At 45.6% G+C, this 17,764-nt stretch overlaps 1 protein-coding gene across 1 annotated transcript in view; it reads left to right on the plus strand.

Moving 5' to 3' along the window:
- atg13 (ATG13 autophagy related 13 homolog (S. cerevisiae)) overlaps window positions 1–3,290 on the plus strand; it is a 207,915-nt gene extending 204,625 nt beyond the window's left edge. Inside the window, 2 exon segments of the mRNA XM_038807451.1 lie at window positions 634–762; window positions 2,744–3,290. Coding sequence (XP_038663379.1) covers window positions 634–762; window positions 2,744–2,821 — 207 coding nt within the window. The 3' untranslated portion in view covers window positions 2,822–3,290.
- Window positions 3,291–17,764: the final 14,474 nt, after the last annotated feature.

Here is a 17,764-nt window from a genome sequence, read left to right on the forward strand (position 1 = left end):
GGTAACTGTGTAGAGTTTGCACTATCTCCCCGTGTCTGTGTGGGATTCCTCTGGGTGCTCCGCTTTCCTCCCACAATCCAAAGGTGTGCAGGTTAGGTGGATTGGCCATGCTAAATTGCCCCTTAGTGTCCAACGGGTTAGGTGGGATTACTAGGTTATGAGGATAGGGTGGAGGTGTGAGCTTAAGTTGGGTGCTCTTTCCAAGGGCCGATGCAGACACGAAGGGCCGAATAGCCTCCTTCTGCACTGTAAATTCTATGATTCTATGAAACACCACCCCCAGACCATCACTGATTAACATCAGTTTGTGTAAATACTTTACATTTAAAATATAAAATGATGCAGCATTGGTGTTCCTGTTTCGAATATTTTGACCTGCATTTATATCACTCTCCATCCCATCTGCTGTAATCAAACAGTGCACCTTAAAAGTTAATCTGTATATCTCTATCAAAAGCATAACAACCTGCTGTGAATTACCAATAATTTCTCATTTAACACCTATGTCTGCTGATGCTGTCTTCTCAGACGAAGTCAAGTAGCCAGTTTATGTCCATATCCTTTTACATTTAATTTGCTTAAATATATTATCAAGCTAAATGCAGCATTTTTCTCTTTCCATCTGTGGTTTAGAAGCCAGCCTTTTCCAAGGATGATTTTCTACCTATGGACCTGGGCACCTTTTATAGGGAGTTTCAGAATCCTCCTCAATTGAGCAGCCTCTCCATAGACATCAGTGCTCAGTCAATGGCGGAGGATCTGGTAAGAACATACTTACGGGCTTCTGTTAAGATGTTAAGGTATGAATATACAAATCATTTGCATATATTGTGCAAAATCTGAAGAACAAGACCAAAATCATAAATTAGTTTGGCTAATTGCCATTTTGGTTGCTGTAGTTTGATGAGCTGTAGATATGTGCTCACCCCTCCTCATTGTATCATATCTGTAATTAAAATTCTCTCACCGATTGGAGTGTAGATAGCAAGGGGCTGGTTTAGCACAGGGCTAAATAGCTGGCTTTTAAAGCAGACCACGGCAGGCCAGCAGCACAGTTCAATTCCCGTACCAGCCTCCCCGAACAGGCGCCGGAATGTGGCGACTAGGGCTTTTCACAGTAACTTCATTTGAAGCCTACTTGTGACAATAAGCGATTTTCATTTCATTTAATTTCATTTTCAAGTACTCCCAAGTTCCTGTAGCTTGTTGAACTATAACATAGAACCAAAATGACTGACCTGCCCTAGGATGTAAAACTAACAGCATTTTAATGATGCAGTGTTTTACATTAGCCTGTTCTTTTGTAAAGTCATAAAATAAAAACAAAGTGCTGGAAAAAAACAGCAGATCAGGCAGCATCTCCACAGAGAGAAATAGTTAACACTTTCAGTCTAATATGACTCTTCTTCGGGACACAATTAGAGTCAAGTGTTTCAAATTACTTGGCGTGGAATGAATGTGTTCCAAGTTACAATGTTACTTTAACTTTCTAATTTTGCTTTCTACTTCCTCCACCTCCGCACAGTTCGCCTAATATAGGGCAGCATAATTGTTCAGGCAGTGAAGTGTCACTTTGGAGGAGATGCACTTGGAGATTACATAATTTTTCTGCCTGTCTCCTCCGCTTCCCTCCACCACCCTTGCGCCACTTTCCCTACATAAAGTTATTGGGCTCACTATCATTAGGCACATTTTTGAATTAAAGCCAAGTCAAACATGGCCATTTACTGCTATTAGTTGATGTAAGTGACTGGCATATCTGGAACTTGACCCTAAGGAGAAGCAGGTACTTAATGTGCTGAGCTTCTTGGATGTGGGATTAAATGTAATAGCCTGTCTGAGATGATAAATTAATTTCTGTTAGTAGGAGATTGGAAAATGTAACTGAACTGAGGTGGTTCAGCGAGGTTCTTTGAAAAGGATCTGTGAAAGGAAAAAAGAGCCACTTTTGCTGTATATGTGCCAATTTGTGAGGATAGGGGCAACCCTCCAGTTTGTTGATGCTTGTGCCTGAGCTTGCGTAAGAAATGGATAGCTAAGTTGATATGAGCCATCTGCCCATGTTTGTGAAACTGCATCAAAGTAAGTGTCAATATTTTTCGGAGAGGAGTATTAAAGAGAGTGAATCAGATAGGCGGACAAAGAGGATGATATGCAGAATTCTTGAATTGTGACTGACTATTTGAAGGTACATTTTCCAGAAGAAACACGAGAAAGTTGTTCAGCATTTATCTTGATATTTGAGAGCATGATTTCCTTTTAATGTAGAAAGCCATTTTTGTTCAGTTAAAAATACAGGAATATCTGTGGAAATAAAACAGCCGTTGAGATGTTGAAATATGGTTAATTAGGAAATGTCATGGAGCAAAGGAAGCTGCAAGGAAACATTGATAAGATGGGGCTTCAAAAGTGCCATGGAAGTTTTAACATTCAGCTGAATCGTAGGGACAAGCAAATTAGATCTTAGTACAACATAATCTGAAGAACAATGATTTGAGCACTGAAATGTTAGCCTAGCTTATATGTTGAAATTGAGTTGTGGAGCTCAATAATAATCTTTATTATTATCACAAGTAGGCTTACATTAACACTGCAGTGAAGTTACTGTGAAAATCTCACACTTTCTGTATTGGAGTTGAATGTTTTCCCAATTTAACTGTTTGTAGGAATGTAAACCAACCAATTTTGCTAAACTTCAAAAATGGGGAGCAATTTTTTTTATTCGTTTTATCTCTTTGCCCAGGATTCCTTGCCTGAGAAGCTAGCAATCTATGAAAAGAATATGGAAGAATTTGATGCCTTTGTAGATACTCTGCAGTAACCATCAACAGTATCTTATCCTTTCAGGAACTATCCCTGCAGCAAGTACCGAAGTCGAAAGTTCTTTTTCTTCTGCTATAAATAAATGTATATATTTTTAGAAGTACAGAATCCCCTTATTTCTATAGATGTTCTATCTGCAATCGAAAGGTACATTTTATATTGTACTCGAACTGATTTGCTGATGTAATTGAAAAGTGAGAGTCTACCTTAATTTACTGTACACACCTGTGTAAATATCTTGTAAAGCCAAGCAATATTTAATCACTGCATTTGTTTATATTGAACTGAGAGGTTTTGTGTTTTTCTTGCAAGCCTGGTTGTGTTCAAAGGATGGATTCTAATTTAAGATACAGCATGTTGTTTCTGACCCTGTAATTTGTAGCTTGTCACTTCACTGTAGAAAAATAAAAGACAAGAACCAGTTGAGGCTAACGCCAGCTTGGACCTCTTGGTGATAATGATGTAAATGTATCTTCTGTTTAGAATCGAAAATATAATGAGCTTTTCCTTGTTGCTGCACTAAAGCAAAAAATCAAGAAATAGTTGCACATGTTTTCCATTTGTCTTGGCATTAAAATGTCAAGATGGATACGAACATTCAGGGGAGTACGTCATTCAGTCACTCGAGCCTGCACCGCCATTTAATAAGATTGTGGCTGATCTGTTAGTAACCTCAAATCTGCATCCTGCCTACCCCAATAACCTATCACCCCTTGCAAATCAAGAATCTATTCACCTCTGCCTTAGAAATATGTCACCCCATACCATGATTTTTATTTTCTGCAATATCCTTTGATGTGGCACTTTATCAGATGCCAGGGGCTGGTTTAGCACTGGGCTAAATCACTGGCTTTGAAAGCAGACCCAGGCAGGCCAGCAGCACGGTCCAATTCCCGTACCAGCCTCCCCGAACAGGCGCCGGAATGTGGCAACTAGGGGCTTTTCGCAGTAACTTCATTTGAAGCCTACTCGTGACAATAAGCGATTTTCATTTCATTTTCTGGAAGTCTAAATACAGTACATCCACCAGTTCCCCTTTATTCACAGCATGTTACTTCCTCAAAGAACTCCAACGAGTTGGCTAAACATGATGTCCCTTCCACAAAACCATGTTGACTCTGTCTGGTTACTTTGAACTTATCCAAATGCCCTGCTATAACTTTTTTAATAATAGCTTCTAACATTTCCTCTCAACAGATGTTAGGCTAACTCGCCTGTAGTTTCCTGCTTTATGTCTCCCTTTTTGAATATTTGCTATCTTTCAATCAATGGGGACCTTCCCCAAATTGAGTAGGTTTTGGAAAATTCTAATCAATGCATCAACTATCTCACTAGCCATTTCTTTTAAGACCCTAGAATGATGTCCATCAGAACCCATGCACCTTTCAGCCTGCTGCTCCAACTATTTACTCAGTACCATTTCTCTGGTGATTGTAATTTTCCTGAACTACTCCTTCCTTTCCATTTCCTGATCTGTAGCTGCTTCTGGGATGTTATTTGTATCCTCTAGTGAAGACTGATTGAAAATATCTGTTAAATTTATCTGCCATCTCCTTGTTTTCCAATACCAATTTTCCAAACTCACTTTCTATGGGGCCAATGCTCATTTTAAGTTTCCTTTTAAGATATTGATAGAAACTCTTACTATCTTTCTAGATTACTGCCTACTCGCATGCTCTAATTTTTACTTGTGCATTAATCCTTTAGTCATCATTTGCTATTCCTTATATTCTGTCCAATCTACTGACCTTCCATCATCTTTGCAAAATTATATGCTTTTTCTTTAAGTTTGATACGATCTTTAACCTTTCTAGTTAATCCAGCACAGTGTACACAATACCAGCTGTGGTATAACCTGATGCCTGGTTGGCTCTAGAATGTGTTAATCTATCCCAAAAGCATTCTATGTACTCCTCACCTGGGCTACTTCTGCCCATCTGACTTTTCCAGTCCACATACAGATTAAAAGTTCCCATGATTATCACCATGTCTTTCTGATGAGCTCACATTATTTCTTCCTTTATGCTCCATCCTACCATGCGGTTACTATTAGTTACATTACTCCCTTTGCCATTTCTCAGTTGTACCAAAACAATTTCCACATCCTGGTTTCCTGAATTTGGGACACCCCACTCTGTTTTGCTAATTACCGAACAGAGCCACCCCTCCACCTTTTCCTCGCTTCCTGTCCTTCCTTAAAAATCCTTCAATATTCAGGTCCCAATCAGTCCTCCTACAGCCATGTCTCCATTATAGCTACCAAATCGTATTTATTGCTATGTATGCTTTCATTTTATCTGTTTTCTTTTGAATGCTTTGTGCATTCAGGTACAAATCCCTTGCGTTTATCCTTTTACCTCCAGTCTCATATGTTGATTCACTTTTAGATTTGTACTCTCTATCCCTTCCTGTCATGGCTTGTTTTTCATTTCCTGTAATAATACCTTTCCCTTTTGCCTTTCCTCTAGTCTTTGATTTACCTCCTCTTTCCAAATGTCAGCCCTTATGCAGCTCGCAAGAACACTGGCCCAGCATGGTTTGGGTATAGACCATCCCAATGGTAATGGTAAAGATCCAACTTTCCCCAGCACTGGTACCAGTGCCTCATGAACTGAAACCCATTTCTCCCACACCAGTCTTTGAACCACGCATTCATTTCCCTAATCTGATTTTTCCTGTGCCAATTTGGACGTACTTTAGGTACTAATCCAGAGATTATGACCTTTGAGGTTCTGCTTCTTAATTTGGTGCCAAGCCCCTCATACTGACTATGCAGAACCTCCTTCTTTGTCCTTTCTATGTCATTGGTACCTACCATGGGCCATGGCAATTGAGTCCTCCCCATCCCGCTGCAAGTTCCTCTCCAGCCCCAGGCAGATGTCCCGAGCCCTGGCATCGGCAGGTAACACAGCTGTCTGGACTTGTGCCCTTTGCTGCAGAGAATGGTGACAATCCGTCTGACTATACTATTTCCTTGTACCACAATATTCCTTGTTGCTCCCCCTGTTTTGGATGACTTCCTCTACCACAGTGCATTAGCCAGTTAGCTGATCCACCCTGCAGCCCCCACTCTCATCCAGACAAGCTGAAAATACTTCAAACCTGTTGGACAATTGCAAAGGCCGAGGCTCCTGCGCTCCAGCTCTCTCCTGTCTAACTTGCAGTTGTACCCTCCTGTCTATGACCATTGACCAAATCAGAAGCCCTATCCTAAGAGTTGTGACTGCCCTAGAAACGAAATGTCCCTTTCCACCTCCCTGATGTGCCACATTGTTTGCTGCTTGGCCTCCAGCACAATAGCTTTGAGCCAAAAATACCTAATACAGAGGTGTTTGCTCTGGATCCCACATAATGCAGTTGCAGCACACCATCTTCCCTGCAATCTCCAAGATGAGTTAATTTAGTAATAATTAATGAATTTATAATTAATATAGCCGACAACTCCCAAAAGGTTTTGGCATCTCCGTAAACTTTACAATGCTGATAAAACAGTATTATCATACAATATGGTGAAACATAGTTTCTGATAATACCGGTTAGTGATTTACCTGCTTCTTCTGCTGCACCAAAGTGGAAATAGCTCAACAAGCTACAGGAACTTGGAAGTACTTGAAAATGAAATGAAATGAAAATCACTTATTGCGATTTAAGTAGACTTCAAATGAAGTTACTGTGAAAAGCCCCTAGTCGCCACATTCCGGCCCCTGTTCGGAGAGGCTGGTACAGGAATTGAATCCACGCTGCTGGCCTCCTTTGGTCTGCTTTAAAAGCCAGCTATTTAGCCCTGTGCTAAACCAGCCCCTAAACCATAGAGGTAAAAAGCACCTCCTCCCCACCCTCCACCAAACTCCCCACTCAGCACTCTTTACTTCTTGCAGTAAATCCTTACCTAAAGCACATTTTTCCCACATTCACTGAATTCCCACTTTGAACCAAATTCCCAAATATCGGACTCTGTCTCACTCAGGCCAAAGTTTCCTCCCTCACTCACCATGCACCCTTACTGATCTTACACGGTGAAATATAAATTGGAAATCCCCCAGTAATTCAGATTCGGATCCAGTAAATGGACGAGATGACTGCTTCATGAGTCAAGTGCGGCAAAACAGTCACATCTTGCATTGTTGTGGTCCCGTTTGGGAACCTTAAACAGAAATAACCAAATTTACCAAATGACCCCCAAATGAATAAATTACTAACAAGATTTCACTATTTGTATCTGTTCCTTTAACGCAAATCAGAATCCAGGTGAGTTAAACATGAATTAACGTGTAAAATACACATGGAATAGTAAATCAGTAAAGACTATCTCACCAGATTGCAAAGAATCGTAACACTCTGTGCACCGAGATCATAGAATTTACAGTGCAGAAGGAGGCCATTCGGCTCATCGAGTCTGCACCGGCCCTTGGAAAGAGCACCCTACCCAAGCCTACTACTCCACCCTATAACCATGCCTCCACCCTATCCCCGTAACCCCATCTCACCTTTTTTGGACACAAAGGGCAATTTAGCATAGCCAATCCACCTAACCTGCACATCTTTGGACTGTGGGAGGAAACCGGAGCACCCAGAGGAAACCCACGCACAGGGAGAACATGCAGACTCCGCACAGACAGTGACCCAAGCCAGGAATCGAACCTGGGACCTTGGAGCTGAGACGTCACGGCATGCAATCTCTGTCTTTCTAACTTAGCTCCAAAATGTAGGATGTAGTGCTACTTCAACAGCACTTTACAAACACACAAACTCCTTCACCTGGAAGGACAAGGGCAACAGATGCATGCGAACATTACCACCTCCAAGCCACACAATATCCTGACTTGGAAATGTATTGCTGATCCTTCACTGTGGCTGGGTCAAAATCCTGGAACTCCCTTCTTAACAGGATTGGGGGTGTACCTACACCAGATGGACTGCAACAGTTCAAGGGGGTGGCTCATCACCACCACCCCAAGGGTAGTTAGGATTGAACAACAACTACATCATGCCGAAAAAAACCTTCTGTTTTATTGGTACTGCTTCCAGGTTGCATGGAACAGCATTTCTTACTATTCAAGAAAATACAATTGGCCCCTTTACAATTGATGCAAAACGTAATTTAAGTTGACGCAGTCATTTTAAAGAAATTACAAATTTTCCTCGTGGGACTGCTTCCAGGTCCATTTTAAGCACAGTTTAATAATCATAATATTCCTGGCAACATGGGGAATCAAAGTGGTGGCACCCTTGGAAGATTACAGCCATGGAATGATCATGTTGCCTGGATTGGGAAATAACTAGGACCAGGAGTCTGATACACATCATTATGATGTCCAATGAGGATAGGGGTTGGTAAATTGATTTGTTCAACTTTTCAGGAGGGGTCAATTGGAACAGCTTTGTGGCTCGGTAGAGACTGATCATCGCCACTCAAAGGTAGACTGATGAGCTTCTTTATAGAAGTAGCCAAAACGGATACATAATGCAAGTGAATAGTCTAGCTCGGAAAACAGGCAACCAAAGGATTCAGTGATAACCTTGACCTCTTACTTACCCTACTCCCAACTTTGCCTTGGTTGATCCTCCAGAGGTTTTTAGTTCTGACAAGTGTTCTCTGCCCAAGCTGCTAACCTGCACTTTTTTTATCGATGGTGCATCACCTGTTGAATATAGATTTCTGGCTTTGGCACTGTAAATTTATTGTTATTATTTCCAACTTCCTGTAGCTTAGTCTTCCTCCAATTCTAACCTCTTATGCATCAAGCTGAGATGAGGAGGGGCTACTTCTCGCAGAGGCTGGTGAATTTGGGGAACTCTGCCCCATTGTGCAGTGGAGTCTGAATCATTAAATGATTTTAAGAAGGAAATAGATGTATTTCTGACTTTTTAAAATGTGTTAAAGGGATATGGGGAACAGGCAGGGAGGTGGATTTGAGACCAAGAAGAGATCAGCCATGGTCTGATTGAATGATGGAGCAGGCTTGAAGGGCCGAACTGCCTACTTCTCCTAATTCCTATGTTCCTATCCTGATCCTCATTTTACCCCAACATTGGCAGACGTGCCTTTACCGGCCTCACCACTATACAATAAAAATTCCAGCTTAAACTTTACCACCCCCCTCTCGTCCTTTAATATCTCCCTTAAAACCCAGCTCTGCAAAGTACTGCCTGAAACTGTGATTTAATCAAAGCAGCAGCAGCTTTCAAATGGGAATTGGATATATACGTGAAAAATCAACAAAATCACTGTACTATGATGAAAGTAAAGTAGATTGAGATATATTGGATAGCTGTCTTAAAGAGCCAACACAATGAGATGAATGGCCTACACCTTTGATCCAGTCTTCAGAGGTTCGTTGTAATATTGCTGGCTGGTTGTGCTTCTGTGAAGCCCTCAGGAATGTTTTTCAAGTGCTGTCTAAATTCAAGTTAAATTGAAAAAAGACAGTGTACCAATTAAGCAATACCGAATAAAGTCACTAGATGGCATCAAAGCCTTTGTAAACAATCACTGTTTAACAGTACATGCAGGTTAGCTTCTCAGCAAGCTTAGCAAAAACATGCCCAGCACTTCTGCTATGCTAAAATTTAAGTGAGTTCAACAAAAGGGATATAATTTTATGTGATTGATCCAAATAAAAGAACACGTTGCATTTTATTTAATAAAAAATGCTATATGTGTGGGAGAACTGCAGTGATATCATTGCCCCAATGCATCTCATTCATTTAAATTTTTAAAATTGCCACTGGGGCAAGAAGAATATGGACAGAAGGTGCATTGGAATGCCAGCATCTCCACTTTCTCATCTTAGTCATACCCCATCCTGACTTGTACATATATCATGTTCCTTCATCATTTCAAAATCCTGGCATTCCTTACCTTGCCTAACAGCACCTTGGGAGCATCTTCTTACGTCTTCAGTAGAGACCAGTAACCATCTTTTTAAGCAAAGATGAAATATAAAATGCCATTACCAAAAGAATAAAGCCAATGCTTACGGTGGTTAAAACATAACATGTTTTTCTTTTAATATGTTTTTGCTTACTATACAGGCGTCAACAAGGCAAACATCTTGTTCTCTAACATCCAGAATTAATGTGACTTAAACATGAATTAACATTAATGGAAGATACAACTAAGACAGACCTTACAAATTGACTCTGCAATGCACTGGGTAACTATTGGGAAAGGCCAGAATCAACATTTGTGCCGGCCACTAACCAGTTTGCAAATCACCTGGCCCGCTGCCACTGACGAGTTCCAGATCTCACTAAAGATGGCAAGAATATCATTGCCCCTCATTAACGAGATTGAAGTCGAATGCAGCAGCCTCCCAGGAATTACCCGACTGATAGTGAGAAATTGCGGGTTTTGTTTAGTATACCTTTTTAAAAACGTGAAGTTGGCGCAATGGCTGCTGAGGGGACATAAGGAGGCAAGGAGCCATTTCCATTTTCCTGCATGCAGCTCATGGGCACCGAGGTTGGGGGGGGTAGGATCCCTCAGGGGGATTGGGCTTGGTCAGGGGGCTGAAGTTTTCCAGGTCGGGGATGGTTCCTGGGCCGGGAGGTGGGAGTGAGGAGCTTTACATCTGTGAGATCTTCAAGCCATTTTAAATATTGTGGAGACCCATAACAGGAAAGCTGCAGCCTGTGTGTCCCACCAACACTTCCAGGACAGAGCCTTGCTGTGCTTTCAATGCTGAAATTCAATTTCTTTCCCTTTGACTGTGACCAGTGTCCAGCATCACAGCTTTGTTAGTTGTGAGACTACTTCCCCACTGCAGTTGTGTTTGCTGTTTGTTGCTGCCTTTTCTGCTGCCTCTTCCCCTTGGGCTTACTTGCTGCTTTCTGGATGGAACGAAGGAAGAAAGAAGATCGTTGCCTGGAGCCCTCCTGCAGCAAGGGGAGGATGCAGGAGGGCTTGCTTAAAGTCTGTGGATGTTTTTAAAGGCCTGTTTTGTATGTTGATTGTGTGTTCTGCTCTGGGCTTGTGGGTCACCTGTTAATGCCCACGTGTTCCTGTGGTCTGGCCCTCGGACTGTGCAGTGATGGAAGATCAGGTACTGATGCTGCAGGAGAGGAGCGGCAGAGGTCCGGCTCAACTACGTAGCCCAGAGTTTGCGCCAGGACACCTCCATGGACTACTGGTGACTTTCTATGTTCAGAAGCCATCTGCTGCTCCCGTTATGGGAGCCATGCGGGTCGCTGGTGTTCCATGGTTTCCTTTTATGTTTGTTGAGGGGGGGGTGTAGGGATTGTATGATGGATACCATCTAACTGAGGATTATCTTTTTGCCAGTTGCCAGACCCTTGTGCCTCTGTGGTCTGGGAGTCGCTGGAAGATGCTGCCAGTGCTGGGGAGGAGAAAATGGTTTTTGCTCTCTCCTTTCTCCACAATGCTGCAGGTCGGTGAGACCTTCGGTGGTTGGCTTAGCAAGTGGCTTTCCACTGACGCAAGTCCCCTGTAGGGGTGGGGGGGGATATCTTGAGTAATTTTTGCACTGTTGCGAGTGTATTGCTCTTCTACCTGGCAGCCGTGTGCTTGTCTGCTACATCCCCCTCTTGCTTCTATGGCCTAGAGCCCGGTTAATTACCAGTGCTGGAGAAGGGGTGGGGTGTTCCCTCTCCTGCTGTGCCCTATGTCGGTGTTCTTTTTCGATGGTTAGCGTCCCTTCTTAGCACCTTTCTACCGATGTGGGACTGCTATTGGGCCACGGAGGGCGGCGGGGCGCCTGCACTGACTCGGTAGCTGGGGGTATTGTATTCTTTTTACTTTTTTGTCTCGATTATGTCTTTGGTGTGCAGCTTGTGTCCTCGTTATCCGCTGACGTAGGTTGGGGAGGGCCCGGTGTTTTTGGGAGGGGGGAGTGCTGTTTTCTGGGTGCCAAGTGATTCGTGTCCTCGTATTGTGTTTTGTATTTTGATCCCGGCAATAAACTATTTGCAGGTTGTGTTTGCTGCTTGCTCCTGCTGGTGGCTGCAGAAGCCTGGAGGCTGCTGTAGCTGTGTCCTTCCTATTCTGTAGCCGGAAAGAAGGACAATTGTTTTCAGATACCTGGGTCCTTGAACACTGGGCTCAGGGGGATGTATGAGTCCGGAAGGCAGTCCGGTTTGAAGACGCTGCGGGACCTGCTGCACGACATTAATCCAAATGGGCCACCTGATTACGCCGTTGAAGGACTGCTTTCCTAGATTGCTGATGGTTTTTGATGCTGGTGTGGTGAGTGCTGCATGTAACTGGCACGTCACCGCAGGTTAAACATGCTGGAATTCAAGGATGTTCAACTGCATCTTCAGCGCCGGTTGAATATGTCGATGTCAGGGTTTGGTTCTAGTGAGATTGGGCCGTGTGGGAGGGCCTGCACAGCTGCGGCCTCTGGATGGAGAATGGAACTGATACCTGGAACAAGTCACACATTGATGGACAGTTTATTTCTACGACAAAGTTCTGGACATGATAACACATTCTCGGGCTTATCCTCCATTTCTGTTGAGGAACCTGTTGAGGGGTGATCCCGTGTTTGTTTCTTTGTGAAAATGTGCTGATATAGCTTTGTATTGGTACCAATATGGAACGGTGACGTTTTCTTGTTGTTTAATGGTTAGTGTGATATGCAGAGTGTTGACCGTTTAATAAACAAAATATTCTCAAGTGGCTACTCCAAGGTACACGTGCCATGCCTCAGAGGATTATTAGTGGATAGCATCTCAAGGAAACATAAACACTGCCTGAGCGCTAGAAGTATCAACGCCATAGACGCAGCTGCCAGCAATCAAACACTAAAGAGGTGGGCCTCAGCACTTGGATCCTCTCGTGACCAAAGGGTAAGCATGTGGATCAGGGGTTTGTTGCATGGTCTCCCAATGTTCCTGAAAGAGGTCTGGGGTCTAGGGGCTCCAGATGTGGCCTAGGGGCGGTATGCAGAGTAACGGTTGCCAGCTCTACTGGCTCACTGGATGGTAATCTGAGAGAAGGCGACACAGTCATCATAAGGGTTGGGGGGCTTGTGGGATTTGAGGGTCGTGGGATTGAAGCCATAACAGGTTGTAGGTCGCTCTCCTCCAATTCCTGTTTGCTTGTGTGGATCCCACAGAGGCTGCCCTCACGTTACTGGTGGCAGCCAAGGCAGGCAGATGCCGGAGAAGGCAGCAGCATGGTAGCATTGTGGATAGCACAATTGCTTCACAGCTCCAGGGTCCCAGGTTCGATTCCGGCTTGGGTCACTGTCTGTGCGGAGTCTGCACATCCTGCCCGTGTGTGCGTGGGTTTCCTCCGGGTGCTCCGGTTTCCTCCCACAGTCCAAAGATGTCCAGGTTAGGTGGATTGGCCATTCTAAATTGCCCTTAGTGTCCAAAATTGCCCTTAGTGTTGGGTGGGGTTACTGGGTTATGGGGATAAGGTGGAGGTGTTGACCTTGGGTAGGATGCTCTTTCCAAGAGCCGGTGCAGACTCGATGGGCTGAATGGCCTCCTTCTGCACTGTAATTTGATAAAGTTTCCCATGGCAGGTTGATGGAAAAAGTGAAGTCGTATGGGGTTCAGGGTGTACTAGCTAGATCAGGGGTGGGCAAACTTTTCCGTGCAAGGGCCGCATTCAGAAATTCACAATTCACAAAGGGCCGCATAGTATATTAAGTAAAATAATTACTTCACCCGATTATGATTCTGGGCGCCTCATATAGAACATAGAACAGTACAGCACAGAACAGGCCCTTCGGCCCTCGACGTTGTGCCAAGCAATGATCACCCTACTCAAGTCAACGTATCCACCCTATACCAGTAAGTAACCCAACAGCCCCCCCACCCATTAACCTTTAAAAAAAATTTATAAAAAAAAAAATTTTATCTTTTTTTTTAAATGACTTGGTGGGCCGCAGAAATACCTTTGGCGGGCCGCATGCGGCCCGCGGGCCGTAGTTTGCCCACCCAAGAGCTAGATGGATAAAGAACTGGCTGGGCAACAGGAGACAGAGAGTAGTGGTGGAAGGGAGTGTCTCAAAATGGAGAAAGGTGACTAGTGGTGTTCCACAGGGATCCGTGCTCGGACCACTGTTGTTTGTGATATACATAAATGATCTGGACGAAGGTATAAGTGGTCTATTAAGCAAGTTTGCAGATGATACTAAGATTGGTGGAGTTGCAGATAGCGAGGTGGACTGTCAGAGAATACAGCAAAATATAGATAGAATGGAGAGTTGGGCTGAGAAAAGGCAGAAGGAGTTCAATCCAGGCAAATGTGTGGTGATGCATTTTGGAAGATCTAACTCAAGAGCAGACTATATGGTCAATGGAAGAGTCCTGGGGAAAATTGATGTATAGAGAGATCTGGGAGTTCAGGTCCATTGTGCCCTGAAGGTGGCAACGCAGGTCGATAGAGTGGTCAAGAAGGCAAACAGCATGCTTGCCTTCATCGAAGGTGGTATTGAGTACAAGAGTCGGCAGGTCATGTTACAGGTGTATCGGACTTTGGTTAGGCCACATTTGGAATACTGCGTGCAGTTCTGGTCGCCACATTACCAGAAGTATGTGGGTGCTTTAGAGAGGGTGCAGAGGAGGTTCACCAGGATGTTGCCTGGTATGGAGGGTGCTAGCTATGAAGAAAGGTTGAGTAGATTAGGATTGTTTTCATTGGAAAGACGGAGGTTGAGGGGAGACCTGATTGAGGTCTACAAAATTATGAGAGGCATGGACAGGGTGGATAGCAACAAGCTTTTTCCAAGAGTGGGGATGTCAATTACAAGGGGTCACGATTTCAAGGTGAGAGGAGAAACGTTTACGGGAGATGTGCGTGGAAAGTTTTTTACGCAGAGGGTGGTGGGTGCCTGGAATGCTTTGCCAGCGGAGATGGTAGAGGCGGGCACGATAGCATAATTTAAGATGCATCTGGACAGATATATGAACGGGTGGGAAACAGAGAGAAGTAGACCTTGGAAAATAGACAACAGGTTTAGATAAAGGATCTGGATCGGCGCAGGCTGGGAGGGCCGAAGGGCCTGTTCCTGTGCTGTAATTTTCTTTGTTCTAAATTCTATGAGAGCTGCAATGACCCAGTCTGCAGTCGGCACACATGTTCAGGGGCTGCCAGCCTTCTGAAGATCTGGCCTCCCATCAGGCCGAGGAGGAACCCAAAGGGGGAGGTGTACATGCGCCATTGCTCTTTTTTTTTTTTTTTTATTTTTATTGAAAAATTTTGATTTTATACAACATTGGCGCACCTTAGTAAAATACCGAAAATAACAATAATATTAACAATCATACACATTCGCCCCATCCCCATGAACAACCCAGCATTTTAACAACAACGCAAATTAACACACTATAAAGTTACAGAATAAAAACTACAATAATGCCCCCCCCCCCCCCCCCCCCCCCCCCGGGTTGCTGCTGCTATTGACCAAGTTACCTATCTCTGAGCCAGGAAGTCCAGAAAAGGCTGCCATCGTTTATAGAACCCTTGTATTGATCCTCTCAGGGCAAATTTGACCTTTTCCAATTTTATAAATCCCGCCATGTCACTGATCCAGGTCTCCACGCTTGGGGGCCTTGCATCCTTCCATTGTAACAGAATCCTTCGACGGGCTACTAGGGACGCAAAGGCCAGGACACCGGCCTCTTTCGCCTCCTGCACTCCCGGCTCTACCGCAACTCCAAAAATCGCGAGTCCCCACCCTGGTTTGACCCTGGATCCAACCACCATCGACACCGTCCCCAACACACCCTTCCAGAATTCTTCCAGTGCTGGGCATGCCCAGAACATATGGGCGTGGTTCGCTGGACTCCCCGAACATCTGGTGCACCTGTCCTCACTACCAAAGAACCTACTCATCCTAGTCCCGGACATGTCGGCCCGGTGCAGCACCTTAAATTGGATGAGACTAAGCCTCACACATGAGGAGGAAGAGTTGACTCTCTCCAAGGCCTCCGCCCAAGTCCCGTCCTCTATCTGCTCCCCGAGTTCCTCCTCCCATTTAGCCTTGAGCTCCTCCACTGACGACTCCTCCACCTCTTGCATTACCTTATAGATGTCACGACACCTTCCCCTCTCCTACCCACACCCCCGAAAGCACTCTGTCCATCGTCCCCTGCGAGGGCAGCAAAGGGAATCCCTCTACCTGTCGCCTAGCAAACGCCTTTACCTGCAGGTATCTGAACATGTTCCCTTGGGGAAGGCCAAATTTATCTTCCAGTTCCCCCAGGCCCGCAAACCTCCCGCCAATAAACAGGTCCCTCAATTTGCTGATGCCCGCCCTTTGCCACCCCCTGAATCCCCCATCCGTGTTCCCCGGGATGAACCGATGGTTGCCACCCAGTGGAGCCTCCATCGAGCCCCCTGTTTCCCCCCGATGCCGTCTCCACTGTCCCCAGATTCTTAGGGTCGCCGCCACCACCGGGCTCGTGGTAAACCTCTTAGGGGAGAGCGGCAACGGTGCCGTTACCATGGCACCCAGGCTCGTACCTCTACATGACGCCATCTCCATTCTTTTCCACGCCGCCCCTCCCCCCTCCATCACCCATTTACGCACCATTGACACATTGGCTGCCCAATAGTACCCCAGAAGGTTGGGCAGCGCCAGCCCGCCTCTATCCCTTCCTCGCTCCAGGAACACCCTCCTCACTCTCGGAGTCCCATGTGCCCACACAAAGCTCAGAATACTGCTGGTCACTCTCCTAAAGAAGGCCCTGGGGATAAAGATGGGCAGGCACTGAAAAAGGAACAAGAACCTCGGAAGCACCGTCATTTTGACGGACTGTACCCTCCCCGCCAACGATAATGGCAGCATGTCCCACCTCCTGAACTCCTCCTCCATCTGATCTACCAGTCTGGTGAAGTTATGCTTGTGAAGAGTCCCCCAGTCCCTGGCCACCTGCACCCCCAGGTACCTAAAGCTCTCCCCTGCCCGCCTAAGCGGGAGCCTACCAATTCCTTCCTCCTGGTCTCCAGGATGCACCACAAACACCTCGCTCTTGCCTAAGTTTAATTTATAACCTGAAAAGGTCCCAAACTCGGCTAGCAACTCCATCACTCCCGGCATCCCTCCCACCGGGTCCGCCACATACAGTAACAGGTCGTCGGCATACAACGACACCATATGTTCCTCTCCACCTCGCACCAAGCCTCTCCACCTCTCTGAATCTCTCAACGCCATCGCCAGCGGCTCGATTGCCAGTGCAAACAACAAGGGGGACAGGGGGCAAACCTGCCTGGTCCCTCGGTAAAGCAGGAAGTACTCCGACCTCCTCCTATTCGTGGCCACGCACGCCATCGGGGCCTCATATAGCAGCCTTACCCATCTAATTAACCCTTCACCAAATCCAAACCTCCCCAACACCTCCCATAGGTACCCCCACTCCACTCTATCGAAGGCCTTCTCCGTATCCAGCGCCACCACTATCTCTGCCTCCCCCTCAATCGCCGGCATCATGATGACATTCAGCAATCTCCGCACATTCGTGTTCAGCTGCCTTCCCTTCACAAAACCTGTCTGGTCCTCGTGCACAACCCCTGGCACACAGTCCTCTATCCTGGTGGCCAGGATTTTTGCCAGCACCTTAGCATCCACGTTGAGGAGAGATATGGGCCTGTATGAACCACACTGCTGGGGGTCCTTCTTTAAAATTAACGAGATCAGCGCCCGTGACATCGTCGGGGGCAAAGTCCCCCCTTCCCGCGCTTCGTTGAGTGTCCGCACCAGCAAGGGGCCCACTAGGTCCACAAACTTTTTATAAAATTCCACCGGGAACCGATCCGGCCCCGGTGCCTTCCCTGACTGCATCTGCCCGATCCCCTTAACTAGCTCCTCCAGCTCAATCGGCGCACCCAGCCCCTCCACCTTCTCCTCCTGCACCTTCGGGAAAGAAAGCCTGTCAAGGAACCTCTCCATTCCCCTCCTCTCCCCCGTTGGCTCCGACCGGTACAGTTCCCCGTAAAAGTCCTTGAAGACTTCATTCACCTCTA

The sequence above is a fragment of the Scyliorhinus canicula genome, chromosome 9 (assembly GCF_902713615.1).
Source record: "Scyliorhinus canicula chromosome 9, sScyCan1.1, whole genome shotgun sequence".
NCBI lineage: Eukaryota > Metazoa > Chordata > Chondrichthyes > Carcharhiniformes > Scyliorhinidae > Scyliorhinus > Scyliorhinus canicula.